The 20112-nt window shown below is 43.8% G+C and overlaps 1 protein-coding gene across 2 annotated transcripts in view; it reads right to left on the reverse strand.

The window, feature by feature from the left end:
• Positions 1–12821: 12821 nt before the first annotated feature.
• CASP7 (caspase 7) overlaps positions 12822–20112 on the reverse strand; it is a 32371-nt gene continuing 25080 nt past the window's right edge. For both annotated transcript variants that reach the window (XM_060101414.1, XM_060101333.1), the window contains exons 4-7: positions 19700–19828; positions 16782–16957; positions 16294–16423; positions 12822–14349 (exon numbers count right to left, since the gene is read on the reverse strand). In XM_060101414.1, the coding sequence (XP_059957397.1) occupies positions 14126–14349; positions 16294–16423; positions 16782–16957; positions 19700–19828 (659 nt within the window). In that variant the 3' untranslated portion in view covers positions 12822–14125. The remainder of the gene's footprint in view (positions 14350–16293; positions 16424–16781; positions 16958–19699; positions 19829–20112) is intronic.

Below are 20112 nucleotides of genomic sequence, written 5' to 3' on the forward strand. Positions count from 1 at the left end.
TTAGCATTTGTGCTGGGGAGATGCAACAGAAGGACAAAAGAGCAAGGGAGTTTAGGATAATTGCAAAAGGGTGCCCAAATAGGTGAATGGGATGGGATCAGAGGGGCATAAGGAGGGAAGAGATGAGAGGAGGGGCTCCTGGAGAGGAAGTACCGGTGAGACTGAAGATAGATGAAATAAGCTGGCTGGAAGGGTAGGAAGTGGTGCTTGGAGAGAGCATGATTGATTGATGATCTTAAAAGTAGAACAGTTGCAGGGAGCGGGTGGCTGAGCTACAGTGTGTAAGAAGGTCATTGGCAATGAGGAGGTCAAGGAACTTAGGGGCTAAGATGTTTGGTCATCCAATGGATGTCTAGTTTCTGGAACAAAATCCTTTTGAAGTTCTCTGAAGTTTTTTTGAAATGAAAAACAGAATAAAGTTAATCATCTCTGCCCACCTCCCCTAACACATACATACAACAGTGTCTATTTTAATAGCTGAATTCATTTGTAAAAGCAAAAGTAGACACAGATGTCAAAGGAGGACCCTTGGATCTATAGACGATTGAAGTCAGAATCCTCTTTATTTCAAAAGAACACTTGGGTCCAGTTTCTGGGGGTGAGGGAATGTGTATAGGCGATAGAAGATGGCCCAAAGGCTGTAGGCTGGGGAGACAGCCAAAAGGCCACCACTGGGTCCAAAGGAGGGATGACGGGGCTGCTTCTTTTTCTTTCCCTTCTTTTCCCCTTATTGCCCTGAATCCTTATTTCACCCACCTGGTTGGCACTGGGGCAATGGGAACAGAGTTGGTAGAGGAGGCATGGCAGTGCAGTTTACAATAGTGAAGAGGGAGGGACAAGCAGAGTAGAAAAGAGACCCCCCAAAGTGGGGACCCCATGCAATAGCCACTTTCCCAAAGCATATCACATGTATAGGATGTGGCACAATTACTGATACCCTATGTTTCTTCGATCCCTTTGTTGATCCCCCATGGGGCTTCCCTGCCACTCTGGATTTCACAGCTGCCCGCTTTATTTGTACTTCAACTTCTATGGTAATAGAAGTAACCGTCTTTTATTTATGGACCTGGAGAAGAAAGAGCGTGCTCCACACGGATTTTGCATGAAGCATGAGTTTGAGGAATCAGGCAAAGCCCATAAAATCAGCAACTAGCATTATTTCATCCTTCTGCCTTTTGTCCTGGGGGAAGTGTAAACATTTTAAATGCTTTTATCCCTTTCACTTCCTATTTAAGTTGAAGGCAGTTAATAAGAAAGGATATTCTATTTGGGCATTTATTGGTACCTATGGCATAACAGTCACTGCTAGGAATAAAAAAAAGAACAAAGACCCAATCCAACTTGCCACTCTACACCACTCTCCCAAAATAGCTCTTGCCAAGACCATGATGACCTCCATGTTGCCCAAATCCTGTGGTCAGTTCTCAGTCTTCATCTCACTCCTCCTCCTGACAGCATTTGATGTGGCTGACCCCCTTCCCCCGCCAGAAACACTTGCTGCCACTTCCAGACACCAGACACCAGTCACCACGTGACTCCTGGACCGTGGACACACTCTGGACTCCAGCGTCAGCCTCAGCCACTGGTCCAGAAGCAGAGGGAATCTCAGGACTAGTGAGTGGGATGCTGGGTCAAAGGCTCCTTCTCTTCCTCTGGGCAGCACAGCGTGTGGATGGGAAGGCATTTTGCTTCTGTGCGGGGAAGCCAACCTAATAATAAAGATGATGCAAGGAAAGAACAGAGCTGAAAGAATCACAGAGATACAGTGCCGCTGTCTTGATGGCTTGGTAAACTTCGGATTAAACTGTGCTTGAATTCCATACTTCCTCTGGACTTTCCTGTTAGGAGAAGTTGAAATTCTCTTGACTGTTGAAATCAGTTTGTATTAAATTGTTTGTTTTGTGCGACTGAGGGATGTATGATTTGAACATGAGGAATTGGGCCAGGGATAGAGATGGGGGAGAGAGTTCATAGGAGAAAAAGGATAAAAAAGGAAGGGGAAAAAAAGAAGATGACTCAGCATAGCATAGTATTTTCAAGCATAGAGTCAGACTTACAGAGTTCCCAGAGCTCATTATTGTGCTCTGTGCTCTTGGAGAAATCACTTAACTTCTCCGTGCCTCAGTTTCCTTGTCTTTAAATGAGAACGATAATAGTATCAACTTGCTTGAGTTGTTACAAGGATGAAATGAGCATATATTTGTAAAGTGCTTGGCCCATAGTAAGCACTTTATAAGGGTTTATCAAATACATCAAGGACGTTGTGTCTGTAATTTAACTTATAAATGAGTTTGTGTAGGAGCCATACCTCTAATGGGAGGGGCCGGGCTCCTCTCTGAGTTTAAAGACTCTTCAAAGTACTTTATAGTGGCATTGGGGGTGTGAAGTCATTCTTTCCATGTTTCACTTGAGTAAATAGAGGCTACACGAGGCTCAGAAATCATCTAAGAGTCACCTGGTAATAAACATCATGACAGAGTTGAAACCCACCAGGCCTAGAATCAAGATACCAAGTTTATGCTTCTGGTCTGCTTCAGCTCACTGGAAGACCTTGGGTTTGTCCCCTTTTTCCCCCTGGGAAGGGGGGACCAGATGACTTCCTGGTGCCTAACAGGCCTAGTAGTCTATGGGTCTCATAATAGTACCAGCTTAATTGATTGTGCAGTTTGCCAGTTACAAGGCACTTATACAGTGTCTCCTGCTTGCACAAAAATCTTGTGAGGGAAGCAGGGCAGATATTATATTCCCTGTTTTACAACCAAAAAGGGAAACCAGCTGATAAAAATGTTTGGTATCTGGTAAGTTACCACTGAGGGTAACTGGAGCTGGATCCCACTAGGAAACTCTGGAAGCTATTCTACAACACTCACCTTAGTTATTCCACCCAGGGGTGAGGGAGCTGGGGTATTTATAGACCAACTCCTGTCTATCATCAGGGGGACATGAATTTCTGGCACTGCTGACCTGTCATATATGTAGCAAAGTGGGCTCAGGAGGCCAGAGGGATCCAGAGGGACATGTGGGTGTTGACACTTGGGAGTAGACCAATGTGGCTGCCACCGGCATCTGCTACAGTCCCCCTTGGATAAGATGCTCTTGTCACTTTTACCTGGAAATATCTCTGTGAAATATAGTTTTGTAGTTGGGCACATTGCTATTTTCACCTCAGTCAGGGTTTTGAGGACAAGGAGACGTGGCAGGTTAATAATGGTCCCCAAAGATGTCCACATCCTAACCCTGGAACCTGTGAATATGTTACCTCACATGGCAAAATGGTCATTGCAGATGTGAGTAAGTTAAGGATCTTGAGACGGGAAGATTATCTTGGCTTATTTGTGTGGGCCTGCTAGAATCACAAGGGTCCCTGTAAGAAGGAGGCAGGAGGTCAGAGGAGAGAGAAGATGCTACACTGCTGGCTTTGAAGAAATGAGGAAGGGACCAGGGGCCAAGGAATGTAAAGCCTCTAGAAGTTGAAAAAAGCAAGGAAAGATTGATAGGTTTTCCCCTGAAGCCCCCAGATGGAACAGAGCCCTGCTGATACCTTGATTTTATATTTCTGAACTTCATAACTCCAAGAGAATAAATTAGTGTTGTTTTAAGCCACGAAATTTGTGGTAATTTGTTAGAACAGCAATTGGAAATTAAGGCAGAGCAAATGGATGGGTTAACATCAGGGTCTACCATAGATGCTCAGTAGGTAGCTCAAACAACTTGTGCAAAACAGAAACCTTAATTTTCACCATCCTCACCCTTCCCATCAAACCTCTTCCCAGTCTCAGGAAACTGCACCATTTCATCTACCTGTTAGGCTATAACTCGGAATCATTCTTAATTTCCAGCGTTTTTGCATATCCCTACTCCAAATCTGTCAGCCAATCCTGCTGTCTCTGCCTCCAAGACAAAGCCCACATCTGACCACTTCCCATGACATCCACTACCATGTCAACCTGCATCTCTCACCTAGGCCACTACTGCAACTCCTGGGCTCCCTGCTTCTACTTTCTCTCTTTAGTCCATTCTCCAGAGTATCTTTGACAATAAATAGTTCATGAAATCCTACCACTTCCCCGCTCAAATCGCTCCAATGGCTTCCCGTTCGTTGTATCAGAATGAAATCTAATGTGCTCGCCATGGTTGAGAGCCCTACACGATCTGGCCCTGCCCGCTTTTCACCCTTATTTCCCAGCATCCTGCTCTGCAGCACTGGCTTTCTTGATGTTTCTCAAATAGGCCCAGGTGGTAGCTGCCTCAGGGCCTTTGCACTCACTGCTTGCTCTGCCTAGAAACCCCTTTCTTTGCATGTCTACGTGGCCCACTCCACTCTGCTCAAGTTTCTGCTCAGATGTGGCTCTGAGGAGGCCTTTCCCAGTCATTCTACCTAACTTAACCTTCCTCTCACCCACCTCACCATTCCTGAGCTTCTTATCCTGCTTTATTTCTTCATAATACTTCTCACTACATGAAATCATATTAACTATCTGTCTTCTCCACTAAAATATAAATTCTATGAGAGAAAAGACTGCTTTTTTACCTGTTCTTTCCCCAATGCTAAGAACAGTGCTTAGCACAGATCTCAATAAATATCTGTTGACTGAGAAAAAATACATATAAAAGGTTATTTTCTTTTTGGTGTCTATCATGATCAGTCAAAGACAAGTGGTGCTTCTTATGTAGGCGTGGTTTACCCAGAACACAAATTAGTGCAATTTCACATATCCACCCACCCACACCTTTTAGATCTTTATGCCTGAAAGAGAAATTCGTCTTCAGCTCCCACAAGTCCTAAGTTGGAAGAGAAATTGTGAACCAACTGTGACTTCACTGAAAGTACAAATCCTCCAACAGAGCTCTCTTCAATCACAAGTGGATCCTCGTGCCTCTGAAATGAGAGGGACCACTGTTCACATCAGCTATGGGACTGTTAGGTGCTGGTTAATTTATCATAGAAAATTCTTACTTGGTATTCTTATCTAACCCTTGCTTCTAGCACACACCCAAATCTCCTGGTTTTTAAATTAGCCATACTCATTTGTTCTTGGTACTTATATTATTTTTTAAAGTTTAGCAGACAGAATATATCTATCTTTACAATTGCTTCCTCTCTTGTTTTTCGTATTATTTTTCCTCCTCTCCTTCTTACACTCAGTCTCACTGAAGAATGTATCTATCCTGTAGGACCCTCCTCAGGCTCCAAAGTTTCTAAACTGTTCAACTTACCCCTTCCCGGGGTGCATTCTACCACTAGTTTAAAGCTTGGCTGCAAACTGGAATCACATGGAGAGGTTTAACAACATTGATTCCTGGTCCCACCCTCAGAGATCCTGACTTAGTTGATCTGGGATACTGCCTGGGCACTGGGCTGGAAAAGATCTCCAGGTGATTTTAGGGTGTAGCCACAGTTGAGAACCATTACATCTAGTCAATCTCCTTAGGGTCTTTATTTATTTTTTTAGAATTTTTTAAAAAAATAAATTTATTTTATTATTTATTTTTGGCCTCATTGGGTCTTCGTTGCTGTGCATGGCTTTCTCTAGCTGCGGCAAGTGGAGGCTACTCTTCGTTTCAGTGCGCGCGGCTTCTCTTGTTGCGGAGGCTTCTCTTGTTGAGGAGGCTTCTCTTGTTGCAGAGCACGGGCTCTAGGTGTGCGGGCTTCAGTAGTTGTGGCTCGTGGGCTCTAGAGCGCAGGCTCAGTAGTTGTGGCACATGGGCTTAGTTGCTCTGTGGCATGTGGGATCTTCCTGGACCTGGGCTCAAACCCGGGTCCGCTGCATTGGCAGGCAGATTCTTAACCACTGCGCCACCAGGGAAGTCCCCTTTAGGGGTCTTTAGAATCACCCCTTCTGAATAAACTCCATAGACTCCCTGGAATTTTCCATTTATCTCTTTAAATTCACAAAGACCTGGCTTTTGCTTGATGACTCATAACAACACCCACCAAAGGAAATGTCTCCTTATTTGATCTTATAGTTCTTTGGAGTTTGCAAAGCCCTTTCCACACATTTTTCTTTAAATCCTCCCAACATCCCTGTGAAGTGGGCATTCAGGGCCAAGATGAGCTGATGGAAGCTGGAACAATGGTCTGCAGAGTTAGGGCTGGGGCAGCCAGATTGAGCAAAACAAGCAAATAGACAAACACACACACACAATAAACAATAACCCCATAAAAACAGGATACCCAGTTAAATTGGAATTCCAGATAAGCAACGAATAATTTTTCAGTATAAGTATATTCCATGGAATATTTGGGACACACTTACACTAAGAAAATTTGTTGCTCTACCTGAAATTCCAATGTAACTGGGCACCTTGTATTTTATTGGACATCTCTGCACTCAGCGCCCATTCCTCTTCTGAAGCTCAGGCTGGTGGCTATGCCATTCTTTGGCCTTCCATAATTCTCTTGCCTTCCTTTCCTGCTCCCGTTCTTCCTCTCCTCTGCATGGGTAGCCTTAATCCTCAGAAAGCCTCTTCTGTAGATTAGAATCCACATTCACTTCCTTTTTGTCCCTCTTTCCTAATCTCCTTCCTGTGTCCTAAATTATTAATAAGGTCAGGCTGGTTTAAAAGACATAGTCAAACATTTATTGAGTACTTTCTGTGTGCCAGGCATTGTGCTAAGCGCTTTGTACTCATTATTTCATTTATTTCTCACAAGACACTTAGAGGTAGATGCAATTTCCTAGGTACCTACATGTGGCTATTTCAATTTTAAGATGGAGAAACTGAGGTTTAGAGAGCTTGAGAGATTCCTCAAGGTTATCTAACTTGGAAGTGCCAAAGCTGGGATGGGAACAGGGCTCTTCCTCCAGAGCCTTTGTTCTCAATTAGCATACTAGGAAAATGAGAAGGTACAAAGAGCCTTGTGGCTTTGCTATTCAAATTTTCCAGCTTGTTCAACTTAGCTTTCTGAAGCTCCTGGGATTTGGAAGAACCATTGGATAAACCTCTTCCATGCCATGTGGGAGGCCTAGGAGATGAAAAGTGTTGACAGCGTAGCAATCCATAAGATGCATACATATTTTTGGAAATCTTATTTTTAACCCTGAAAAAAAGAAGTGTCATCCACAAGTCTCTTGAAGGAAGACTTCAGCAACCATTGCCAGCAAAGTAAACACTTAGTCAACCCAGGGACAACGTTCTTCAAACACGTTTGCTGAGGCTAAGGGGCAAATAGTTTATGCTGATTCCGGGTAACAGACCACAAATACAGTGTGTCAGAGAGGCTTTTTTTCAAGTGTTCCATATCTTTTTTGGTATAAGCTGCCCCTATGCTTTAGCAGTCTGTAAATATTTGTGCAATTAATGTATGCTGGCAAACGTCTCAAGAGAAAAGCAGGCTTCATAATGCCAAGAAAAATTGTAATTAGCAACACAAAAGAAAAAGAATTTGTCTCTTTCATCTCAGTGCTTAAAAACTGTCAGCACCTAATACAGCTGGAAGCTTCAGAAAAGATAATTTGCAAAAGCTGATTTTCCTAAGCTTTTAAGAGTTGGTCCTGCATATATCCTAGTATAAAAAACATACACTTGAGAATTAACTTTTCCCTTCCTTACTTAACATTAAACCAGTTAATATTAATTATGAAAGGTGCGGTAGAGAAAAGTTCCTTTAAGAATGTCAGTAATGTTATTAAAGAAAGTATTTTACATTGTGGTACCTAAGAGGCACTGGAGGAGAGGGAAAACACGAGTGGCCCATCTTGCCTAGAAATGATTGTCTAAGTGATCTGAGAGGAAGAGGAAAGAGGTGGGCCTGCAGATACCAGCTGGAGAAGCCAGTGCATCTGGACCCATTCATTGCAAGCTCCCTCACACTTCCCAAGCTTCCTCCAAAAGTCACCCTGGGCTTGAAGTTCCTGTTCAGCCTCTGGAAGTTCTTGGGCAAGTGTTCTCTAGTTCTAGCACATTTGGAATTGGGAAAGGGTGGCTAATAGGGTGGCTAGCTATATGTTATGGACTGAATGTTTGTGCCCCTCCCCCAAATTCACATGTTGAAATTCTACCCCCCCCACCCCCGCCATGAGACAGTATTAGGTATTGGGGCTTTTGGGAGGTGATTAGGTCATGAGGGTGAAGCCCTCATGAATAGGATTAGTGCCCTTATAACAGAAACCCCAGAGAGTTCTCATGTCCCTTCTGCCACGTGAGGATACAGTAAGAAGATGGCCATCTATGAACTAGGAAGCAAGCTCTCACCAGACACCAAATCTGCTGTGCCTTGATCCTGGACTTTATAGCTTCCAGAACTGTGAGAGATAAATGTTGTTTAAGCTTCTCATTCTGTAGTAATTTGTTAGCAGTCCAAACTGACTAAGTCACCAGATCTGAGAGTAGCCAATGCATGGCTGGCCCTTTGATGGTCTTTCGTAGCTGGGTTTTTTTTTTTTTTTTATATATATTTATTTGTTTTTGGCTGCGTCGGGTCTTAGTTGCGGCACTCAGGATCTTCATTGCTGTGTGTGGGATCTTTTTAGCTGTGGCATACGGGATCTTTAGTTGCAGCATGCAGGCTCTTAGTTGTGGCATGCAGGATCTAGTTCCCTGACCAGAGATGGAACCTGGGCCCTGGGAGCATGGAGTCTTAACCACTGGACCACCAGGGAAGTCCCTTTCCTAGCTATTTAACTGAGGTTTTGCTGCCACTCACACTGATCTGCAAGGGAGGCTTTTACTATCAATATAAAATACACTGTCCTAGGACCACCGATACCAGAATCTCCAGGCAGTTTGCCAAACATGCAGATTCCTGGTCTCCAACCTGGAAATACTGAATTACAATGGGGGCAGAGTGGGGTGCAGGAATCTGCTTCATACACAGATCTTCCAGGGTTCTCAGGCACCCTAAAATGTGAGAATCACTAGAGTAAAGGAACCACCTTCTACCTGCTGACCTTCATTTCCTGTCTCTGCTGCCTCCTCTCAGCCTTGCTGGGAGGCTAAATGGAAGAGAATTAGATATGTCCTCTGGGAAACCCTCTCTGAATCCCTAGGCAGAGGGAGACCTCCTCATCTGTACTCCAGAGTAATGAATGCACAACTCAATAAATAAACAAAAGTAAGCTACTATTTTACTGGAGTGATTTGTTTACCTCCTCTGGGGAAAGTATCGTTTCATGGTCATCTTTTTTAGCCCCAGCTCTAATACAACATCTGGCATTTAGTAGGGCTTTTTAAATGTTTGCTGTATAAATCAATCTTTGGTGTAATTCCTGCACTTTTGGGAGACCTCACTTTGAGGCAGAAAGGGTGGAGGGTCCAGTGGAGCATCTTCTATTCTTGCCTTTTCCATGTTTCATGTTAAAATCATTGTCTTCACATCATCTTCTTCTTCATCATCCCTTGATACCTACCTTTTATTGAGTGTTTTGTGCCAGGCATTGTGCTAAGCACTTTACATACATATCTTATTTAATCTTCACAACATTACTATCCTCATGGGATGATGGGGAAACAGAAAGATTGTCTAAAGTTATATGGGTATTAAACAGTCAAATGTCAGAGCTGGGATTAGAACTTGATCAGACTGTTAATTAAACAAGGAGGCTATCAGACTCAAGGTAGCTCTAGTGTTGCTGCACCGACATAAGCAAATCAAAATCTAAGCCTATAAACATCTCAAGTTTAGGGGAGTGAAAGCTAAGTACAACCAATCACAGCCAACTAGGGTTTAGGCTATAGCCAACCAGTAATTTCCTTTCTGCTTCCACTTTTTCCCTGTAAAAGATTTTCCCCAGCTCCCTTTGGGGGAGCACTTCTAACCACTTCCCCTTTGGAGCAAATAAATTCCTAAAATTTTAATATGCCTCAGTTTATCTTTTAATGGGATTCAGAGCCAAGTTTCTAAATACTGATGGTTAAAAGCACCTCTGCTAACCCTGGATCCTAAGAAAAAAGTTTGATGCTGTGAGGATTGAGATATGCCTTAAACAACTTAAGCTGGAACTAGCAATTTTTCATTTCATTTCATTCCATTTTTTGGCATGCTGCACAGCTTGCGGGATTCTCAGTTCCCCAACCAGGGATTGAACCCAGGCCATCATGGCAGTGAAAGCGCGGAGTCCTAACCACTAGGCACCAGGGAACTCCCTGGAACTAGCAATTTAGACCAAACCTATCAGACTGTTTCTACCTCCCTCTTTTTCCCAAATCCTTCCTAAACCTCATGCCATCTACCTGGGTCAGACCATCAAAGCTCAAGAAATGCCTGGCCTTGTATTTCTGCAGTTATATCAACCCCAAGTGCCTTCCAAATTTAAATCCTTTGACATCGTTTAGCTTTAAATGCTTAAAACAAACTTATCAGAAAACTGTAGTGCCATAAATATTTATATAAACCAAAGCTCACGCCAAAGCCAACTCATCATCTTCGGCTTTTGGGTTTCCAGATGTTGATCATGTACTTTTAGAAGGCTATTCAAGCATGAACCTGCAAGCTGATGGAGTTTCCACGTCCACACCAGTACTGCGGTGGTGGCTGGAGTCTTCCACATGTGTTCTTGGTGTATTTGTGTTAATGATTTATGAGTCAGAAAGAATTATTTGCCATCTGATCCAAAACAAAGTCCTGAAATCTATCGGAAGGGTGATCTATGGCCCGAGGGCACACTGGCAGGGACAGACAATACTTCTCTCTATTGGGAGGACTGGTGGGAAGAGACAGGCTCTGTGGTTTCAATGCACAGCAGCTCCTGCCCACAGCAGAAACATGCGCAGAATGGCTCCCTTAATCCCATTCTGTCTAGGAAGACATCTTAAAGCCTGAAATTCATGTTCTCAAGCACTTTGAGAACATGAAAACAATCCTATTATATCACTCAGCAGAAGGCTCATTTAAAATGGAGAAGGGCATAGAAAGTATACCATGGAAATTAAGGGCATGGTAGAGTTTTACAAGAAGATTTTTGCTGAAGGTTAAGACGTGCTTGAAACATGTCTTCCGTGAAAACTCCAAAATAGATATGTTTTTTCATGAATTCTTTTTAGGTATATACTATATTATCAGCTTCAGTTTCAGTGGAGAGGGGAAGCAAAAATGTGTAAACAAGTGGTCCTTGCCCTCAAAACTGAGCTTCTCAAACTGTCCTGTGCATGTGGATCCCCTGGGGATCTGGTTAAAATGCAGATTCTTGTTGAGTGGGGCGAGGCCTGGGGTTCTGCATTTCTGACAAGCTCCCAGGGGATGTGGATGTTGCCCAGCACACACTTGGTATTGATATTTACAAGGCAAAAACATTTACAAGGCAAAACAGTATAAAAGAACCTTTTGATCTCGCTTTATCTTTGAAGAACTCTGAAGGATCACATTCCTTTGGAAGTTCATGGTACCTGGGGCTACTGCTATTTGTCTCTGCCTAAGGACACAGATGCATTGCTGATGCTTTAAATTGGTGACCACCGCAGCTTCTCACCTGGCCTGATGTCTGCTGGAAAAGGCCTGACAGATGGAAAGCCAGACGGAAAGGTGTGCTCCTAGGAAGTCAAAAGGCAATCCTTGGTGGCCAGAGTATCTGGACAAAAGATTTCAGGAGACGCACTGCAAGGCTGGACAAAAGAAAGGATTTGTCAACCAGTGTCTATGTCCTTTCAGTGGACATTATCTTCTTTCTCACAGAGAAACTTTGATTTTCTTGAGGTTTTAAATCATGTTGAATACACTGCATCCCAGCACTTTGAGACCTATTTTGGGCAATTTATAAACATAATAGGCTTATGATGGTTTATGGAAATTTGCTCAGAGGAAAAAGCTCAAGGCAGAGCCTAAAGCTGGCATTTAAAATAGGCTAGTGGCACCATGAGAAAAAGCAAACAAAGAGAAACCCAGACTTGAGCCCACCATGCCAAGTGAGGCATCTTCCTCACCGACAGCAGCACTCTGCCTGGTACTTTTGCAAGGGGGAAGCTTGGATTCTAAATAACAATAACCAGGAACGTGTATTCACCAGGATTGAGTTCTCTTTTAGTGTAATTTGTCATCAGAATTTCAGATTATAAAAAGATTGGGAAGTTTAAGAATGGAGATGGGTATGAACACATACCCAACTTGGAACAGGATTTCTGATCTTGATAAATGAAGACTCTTTCCTAACAGCGATTTATATTTCTGAACTAAAGGGCATGAGGTAATATTATTTTATAAGCTTAAAGATTGCTCAGAGAATTAAAAAAAAATGAATGCTGACACTTGGAATCACTTCTGTCTCTTTAATGAAGCTTACAAGGCAAATATCAATAAGTAGAGTGCTATGGTTTTTACTTTAAATTACAATGCACTTGGGCATATTTATTTCTAAGATAGGAACCTTTAACAGGGTAGTCTATTTCCCAAAGAACAGCCTGTGAATTCTGAGAAAAGTGGGGTAGGTGCTTGTTGATTCTCTTGATTCATGATCACCACTTAAATTTTGAACATTTGGTATATTTTAGATGGCAGGAAACAGGGACAAGTCTAATAAACTGGCCCTAAATTAGTTTTCTTATTGAAAGAAGATACTTTTACACCATCTGATTTTGTTGCCAAATTAAAAAGGGCCAGCCCATCACAAACAGCTTTACAAGTTCATTAACCCTTTATGTGAAGAGTTTCAGCTTCCTAAGTGATTATTTACTTGTTGTTTTATTAGTGTTCTAGCTTCAAAAGAAAACATGAATTACATTTTGTGTTGAGGTCAAGTCAGTAGGGTCAATTCTTATCCTGTTTTCTCATTTTCCCACTGAAATAAAAAAAACTTCAAACGGAAAACAAACTGAGCAGATTAGGAATTAAACAACCACATTTTAATCAATAAATATAAACATTTGTTTGTTAACAAGTTATCGGGCAGAGTAAAATAGTAATTATCAAGGATTCAAAAGAGGACACCACCTTGAAAACACAGTGCAAATATCTTCGCCATAAACCTTCCCCCATTTAGAGAATTAGAGGTAACAAAAAATTTACCCAGAATAAGGCTTGGAATAACCTAAAAAATTCCAGGCAGATTTTAAAGCTTAAATAGATGATTTTGCACATAACAGGTAATACAAAGATTATCTGACAACTCAATGAATAAATGATTGAATGGATGACTCACTGAACATAGGGAATAGGATTCCTTCTATTCACATTGTGATCCAGGCCCATATCTATTTCTGTTCCTCCCTTGCCTCACTATCCCTTGTTATGCTCTGTATTGCAGGAAATCACACTTCCCAGGGCCCTTGCCAGATTGCTTCCAGGTAAGACTGGAAGGGCAAGGTGTTAGAGGAAGACTAGAGGGCAGAAGGAGAAGTGAAGCCCCATGTCTGACTCATCTGGTGTTGCCCCATCTCGGGCAATGGCTTTGTTCCTGCCACGGCTCCATTTCCCACAACTCCTAGGTGGTTCCAGTTCCTACCAGCCAGCCCCCAACCATGTTTCCAGCTCCTGTGTATGACCCCAGCTTCTGGACTCAGGGAACCACACCTCCTCATAGCCCTAGGTGGTAACAGCTTCTTTTCATTTATCTTCTCTTTGATCATCTATGTATGTCAATTTCCTCTATTAAATTCCCTCTACTGAAATACTTAGAATGGTTTCTGTTTTCCTGACTGGATCCTGACTACTACATATTAGAATCATTACATTTTTTCCCCCTCTAACATATCTGGGAATTTCTGCACGAGAATCCGCTGTAAGCCAATGAAAATAATCACTCAAACCGCATTCAATACCCACTTTCTGCAATACAGGCAAATGAATATCCCTTTGGCTGTTTTTTGTCAAGCATTCTCTTTGCCAGGTACAAATATGACTCTGATGGTCTACCAAAGTCACCACCAATTACGGTGGACACAGCCAAAACTCATCTGCAGAGGTCATTTTTGTTGTATGTACTAAGTGTGACAACAAGGAAAAAGAAAGACAAACAGAAAGTTAATCTTAAGAGAAAGTTGCCAAATGGATAACAATGTTAAAAAAAAAATGTCTCTGAAACTTCAGAGACGATAAGACAGCACCAGGAAGTTTCCTGTTGAATCAATTTTCCTGAAGTTAAAATCTTTTAGAATTTCTGGATCTTTCAAGAGCATCAAAAAAAAAAAAAATTCTGATTCATCAACAAATGATCCGTAGCTTCTCAGCTAGAGTGCGCCCCTGGAATGGTTATCTTCAGAAGTAGAGTTCCTTGGTGAGCATGGAGACCACACATGGGATCTGCTTCTTCTCATGGAAGCATGGGTCATCAGACTGAGATTCAAAGTGCCTGGCCACCCTGTCATTCACCCTGGTGAGAATCTGCAAGATCTCCAGGCTTTTCCCGTGCTCGTTCAGCATGGAGCAGAGGGCCTGCACAAACCAGGAGCCACGCCCTGGGCTCCTCCATGAGTAATAGCCTTCAGCGGGAGAGAAAGGAGAGGAAATCAGCTGACCTGGCCACTGCTCCGCTCACCACCCAGTAGGAGCTGTCGGTGTTTGGGGACTTTGCACGTGCTTTTCTGAAGGGACCGTCCTCCCCGCCTATCCGTGCAGGGTATATGTCCTACAGGTAACCACTCTAAAACACAAATCTCATCCTGTCCCTCTCCTACCTAAAACAGTTCCCTCGCACCCCTATATTAGGGTGAAGTTCAGGCCGCTTAGCACAGCCCACAGGGCCCACGACAACGTGGTCCCCTGGCTACCTGTCCGGGTTTGAACCTTGCTAATGCCCGGTTACACCCTGTGCTATGGCCTCTTGCTCCTCTCTGTGCCATGGGAGTGAAAAGGCAGCGATCTACAAGCCAGGGTGAGAGCTCTCATCAGAAGCCACAATGCCCGGCACCTTGATCTCAACCTCCAGAACTGTGAGAAATGAATTTCTGCCCCCCAGTCTGTGGTCTTATGTTAGCGCAGCCGGAGCAGACTGACAGCCCCTGTGGTCCAGCGTTTTGAGTTTTACCAACGCACTGGGCCACCTGCCCCTGGGCACTCTGTCTGGTGAGCCCTCTCTCCTGCTGTTTGGGTTTTCAAGACCCAGTTACAGCAGCTCTTTTTTCCGGAGGCCTCTCTCACCTGCCTCCCTAGAGTTCACCCTTCTTCCTTTAGTTCTGCTAGACCTGGCTCAGAGCACCTCCAACTTGAGTAACAGGTTGGTTCACCCAGACACATGCTGCCGTGACTCCGTCTCCCTCTCACGGGCAGGAGACCAGATTTTTCTTCCACGCACAATCCTTAAAACTTGTGACGTTACCATTCTCACAAAACCCCATCTGTAGATGCTGCCAGAACTGGTTTTCCAAACACAATGGCCTATTTACTGTAACCAGAACCTCTGTATCAGGCACTTGACAAACTACTACTACAGTTGGGAGAATTCTAACTTAGTGGTGGTTTTTACCCCAAACAAAGGAACTTCACTGAACTCACTCAGGCAGATCCGGAGCTTGGTTAATCATAAGGTGGCTTGCTTGTTACAGGCATTTCTGGTGTCTCTTAACAGGCTGCCGTATAAAAGAATCCTGTTCTGAGCACTATTAGGTACCAAAATCTCTATATAACCTCGGGCAGGTCACCTAAACTCACCCAAGCTCAATTTTTTCTTCTATCGGTAAAATTAGGACAGATGTAACACCTTTCCTAACTACCTACACAATTGTTTCAGGGATGATTGAGGTAAAAGACATGAACAACACTCGGTAAATTGTAAAGTGCCATAGAAATGTTTGTTCTTATAATTCCCAACAATGATAATAATAATCATAAAGGAGAGAATTCAGCCTTCTTTGGAGAGAAAAGTGACTATGTCCCTGTGGTAGGCAGAATAATGGCCCCCAGAGATGTGCATGCCCTAACTCCAGGGCCTGTGAATATGTTACCAGACACGGCAAAAAAGAGCTTCGCAGATGTGACTGAGGTCAAGGAAACAAGATGGGGAAATTATTCTGGATTATCCAGATGGGACTAATCTAATCACAGGAGTCCTTAAAAGAGGGGAACCCTTCCCAGCTGTGGTCAGAAAGAGCGGTGTAAGGGTGGAGGGAGGGTCAGAGATGGGAGGTTGCTGGTTTTGAAGCTGGAGGAAGGAGGCCACGGGCCAAGGAATGCAGGTGGTTCTAACATGCCGGGAAAGCAAGGACGTGGATTTTCCCCTCTACAGTCTCCAGAAGGAACTGTAGCCCTGCCAACCCATTTTGGAATTCCGTCCTCTGGAACTGTAAGGTAATACATTTGTGTGTGTTAAGCCACTATGTTTGTGGCAATTTATTACTACAGCAGTAAGAAACTGACATAGCTGCAAGCCTTCATTTCGATGGTGGGATGGATGGCATGGTCTGGTTAGCAGACAATGGACGTGATACCTGGAACTGTGGAATAGGCGAAGAGAAAGTCGGCTTCAACTGGGATCTTATATCGGGGATTAGCATCTGTGTCATTGATAGGCCCCGAGTCGGCCTGGATCCCATCATCAAGCTCTGTCCCCCGGCAAGCCTAAATATCAAAGCAGAGATCATTCCGTGAAGTTGGGAACAGGAACACGTGTGCTGTTCACTGCTGTGTCCCAGTGTTGTCTACGCTTGACATGTACTAGCAACACAACAATCTTCACGATAATTTGATAATGTGTCACATCAGTAAGCAGAGCAAATAAAAATATTGTAATGTCTTAAACTCTCATAATTTGTGATCCAGTGCAATCTAAATGCAGATGGCAAGCATTTAGAGGTAGAAATATACAACCCAAATTTGCATACCCCAATAGAAACAGCATGTAGATTTGTAAAAAATGATACAATCCAAGTCACTGTGTAATCTTTTCCCATTTCTATGGACTTTGGAAAGGGATTACCTGAATGAAGAAGAGTTTGGGTTTCTCTAACAGGGTTTTGCATCGATCCCCCCTAAAATGGGCTGTCAAGTCCTTTATTGCTGTCTTGCCATCTGTTCCATAAATTAAATTTTCTTCTCCGTGGCTTAGTAAGATGCAGGCAAAGCAGGCTGAATTTCTGTGGTCCTCTTCAGAAGCTGCGAGTGATTTAAACATTGAAAAGTTAAAACCTATGTCCTGTGGGACCTCAGAGGTAGTATTCCCCTCCAGCCTGGCAGCTGTTGCTGACAGAGAGGGCTGGGCAGATGGTGGAGAAGCACCCTGGGACGACACTGGAGAGAAGTTAGAGAGAGGGAGAATTGTAGAATTCTCACTCAGTCCGAAACCAGAACGGGGCTGCCTCATGAGGAAGAGAACCCCAAGGGTAGGAGGGTTTCAGGCAGCAGCTGGGAGACAACATACAGGGTTGCGGAAGGGTGTGGCCTTTGTTAGATCTGTGACACTGGGTGAGTCACTTAACCATGCTGTGCCTTGGTTTCCTTGTCTGTAAAGTGGAGACAACAGTACCCATTAAATGAGCTGATATTTGTAAAGCAGAAGAGTATCGGGCAAGTATTTGTTAAAGAAAGTAAAACATACTAAGTGAAACAAGCCACTTAATAAAGGAAAAATACTCTACGATTTCATGTATAGGAGGTGCCTAGAGTAACCAGGTTCACAGAGGCAGAAAACAGAAGGGTGGTTGCCAGGGGTTGCAGGGATGGGGAAATGCGGCATTAGTGTGTAATGGGGACAGAATTTCAGTTATGCAAGATGAAAAGAGTTCTTCTGGAGATGGGCGGTGATGGCTGCCAAGCAATGTGAATGTACTCACTGCCACTGGACTGTACACTTACAAGTCGTTAAGATGGTAACTTTTATGTTATGTGTAGTTTACCACAATTTTTTTTTTTTTTTTTTTTTTTTGCGGTACACGGGCCTCTCACTGTTGTGGCCTCTCCCATCACGGAGCACAGGCTCCGGACGCGCAGGCTCAGCGGCCATGGCTCACGGGCCCAGCCGCTCTGCGGCATGTGGGATCTTCCCGGACCGGGGCACGAACCCGCGTCCCCTGCATCGGCAGGAGGACTCTCAACCACTGCGCCACCAGGGAAGCCCGTTTACTACAATTTAAAAAGTAAAAAATAAGATTACAAAAAAAAAAAAGAAAGAAAGAAAGAAAGAAAATGCTAGGTTGGCTGTCAATTTAGGACACCGAGGAGAGGAACCATAAATTATGTCATGGGTTGGCTCAGTTTGATTTCATCTAAGGTTCTGTGGTTCTAACTAACTAGCTAGCTAACTAATTACTATAACCTATCCTTTCCTCTTCTCTTCTCTTCATCAATGATGAGGGATGAGGGAAGAAGAAGATTTAGAATTTCTTAATTCCCTGGTGGCCCAGTGGTTACGACTCCACGCTCTCACTGCCGAGGGCCCGGGTTCGATCCCTGGTTGGGGAGTTAAAATCCCACAAGCTGTGCGGTGTGGCCAAAAAAAAAAAAAAAAAAAAAAAAAAGTAGTAAAGAATTTCTTGAGCACCTACTGCAGGCAGACAGTGATCTAGGTACTTTGCCGGAGTTATCTTATTTAATCCCTACAAGAGCCGCTTGAAGTAGGCCTCGTTTATCTTTATTTCACTGATAAGAAAAAAATGGAATCTCGGAGAGGTCCTAGAACTTTGTCGCGTCAAGAAAAATCACCATGTTGCTATTGTGACAGGACAACAAATGAGAATTCTGTGATCCTGACATGCCCCGGACACGGGTGGAATAACCCACTTTTCGTAAGGACAGAAACTACAATTGGGACAAGCCCTTATATCTGTAGAGGCCATTACCCTTCTCAAATCACATTCAAAAACTTTCCCTCAGCTGATGCTGACTGCAGCCCCAAGGAGCAGGAGGAGATGGTATCATGATCCGCATTTCAGGAAAGTAAAACACCAAGAAGGCACAGAAGCCTCGCCTAGCTCGCCCAGCTGCTAGAACTTGGACTAGACCCCAGATTTGTACTCTTGACTTCCAGTCTGCTCTACCATGTGGCCTACTAGGGTACAGAAGGTGGGCTCTTAAGATTCCTGTTGGAAGAAATAAGGAAAAGATGCCTAGTTTTTAAAAATATAAGAGAGGGTACTTAAGAGAGAGTGTTATGGGGGGGGGGGGTCTTTTTTTGTTGTTTAGCTGCACAGCGAAGAAAAGCAGCACTGATTGGAATTGTGTGCCTACCCTCTGCCCATGGGTCACCATCTAAGGAGTTGGGAAGGCATGACTTTCAATCATTTGCCCTAAATGTGAGAATATCCTAGGTGGCTTCCACTAGATGGTGTGGGGTAATAGAAAACGTAATGGTTCTGGAATCGGAAGACCAAGGCTTGAGGTTTGGTTCTGCCCCTACGAACTATGCCTTCGGTATGGCCTTTATCCTCTCTAAAACTCCGTCCCTATATTCATGAAACGGGCATGATAATATTGTTGGCCAACACGCAGGGGTTGTGTTAAAGATCTAAAGAAACAATTTTGTGAACATGTCATATAAAAAATAAGGTGTAGTGTCTGGGGTTATAATTCTCTCTCTGCCACCAGGGAAAAGTTTATACTTAAACTCTGTTCTGGACAGAAAGGTAGATTTGTTACTTCCCTAGGAATTGGCGTTTTGAAATTGAGACCATTCTGTAGATGCAGAACCTATTTCTCTTGCTGTGATGTAAGCTGCTTTCACCTTTTTAGGGGGAGATCTAAGTTTCCAGAGAGACAGGTGCCCCAGAGACAGGTATGGAGTCACCCAGAGGAAGGAAAGGCTTCCCACGCTGAGACATTTCCCTCCTGCATGTGCAGGTGTCTTCCCCGGACCAGGTGGGGAGAAGGAAGAAGACTGAAGGAGGAAGGGCAGAAGTGCACCTTTTTTCAGCAGATCTTGCATCCTGGCACAAGAGCAGTCATTATAGACGGTCACATCAAAACCCAGGCTTCGGAAGCACTTGAAAAGAGCCTCAGCATCTTTGTCTGTTCCGTTGCGGACACCCATTCCTGTGGGAATCAAGCACCGAGTCCACGATGAGTGCCACGTGCTGGCACCATCAGGCCAGGTGCTCCGGTGTAAATGCTGCCAAGGTCACAATTTAGATGAGCGACTGAAATAAGAAGCAAACTCAAAGGACAGGGTAAGTCAGCCCACCCACAAAAGGTGAGCCTCATCATGGCGACTCTCAGGCCCAGTCAGCCCAAACAGCCTGCCTTGATCCTCAGCCAAATCCCACATGTGGTCCAAATATTACATCCGCTAATGCACGTGATGGGACTCTCAGACTGAA

Source organism: Mesoplodon densirostris, chromosome 1, assembly GCF_025265405.1.
Source record: "Mesoplodon densirostris isolate mMesDen1 chromosome 1, mMesDen1 primary haplotype, whole genome shotgun sequence".
In the NCBI taxonomy this organism is placed as follows: domain Eukaryota; kingdom Metazoa; phylum Chordata; class Mammalia; order Artiodactyla; family Ziphiidae; genus Mesoplodon; species Mesoplodon densirostris.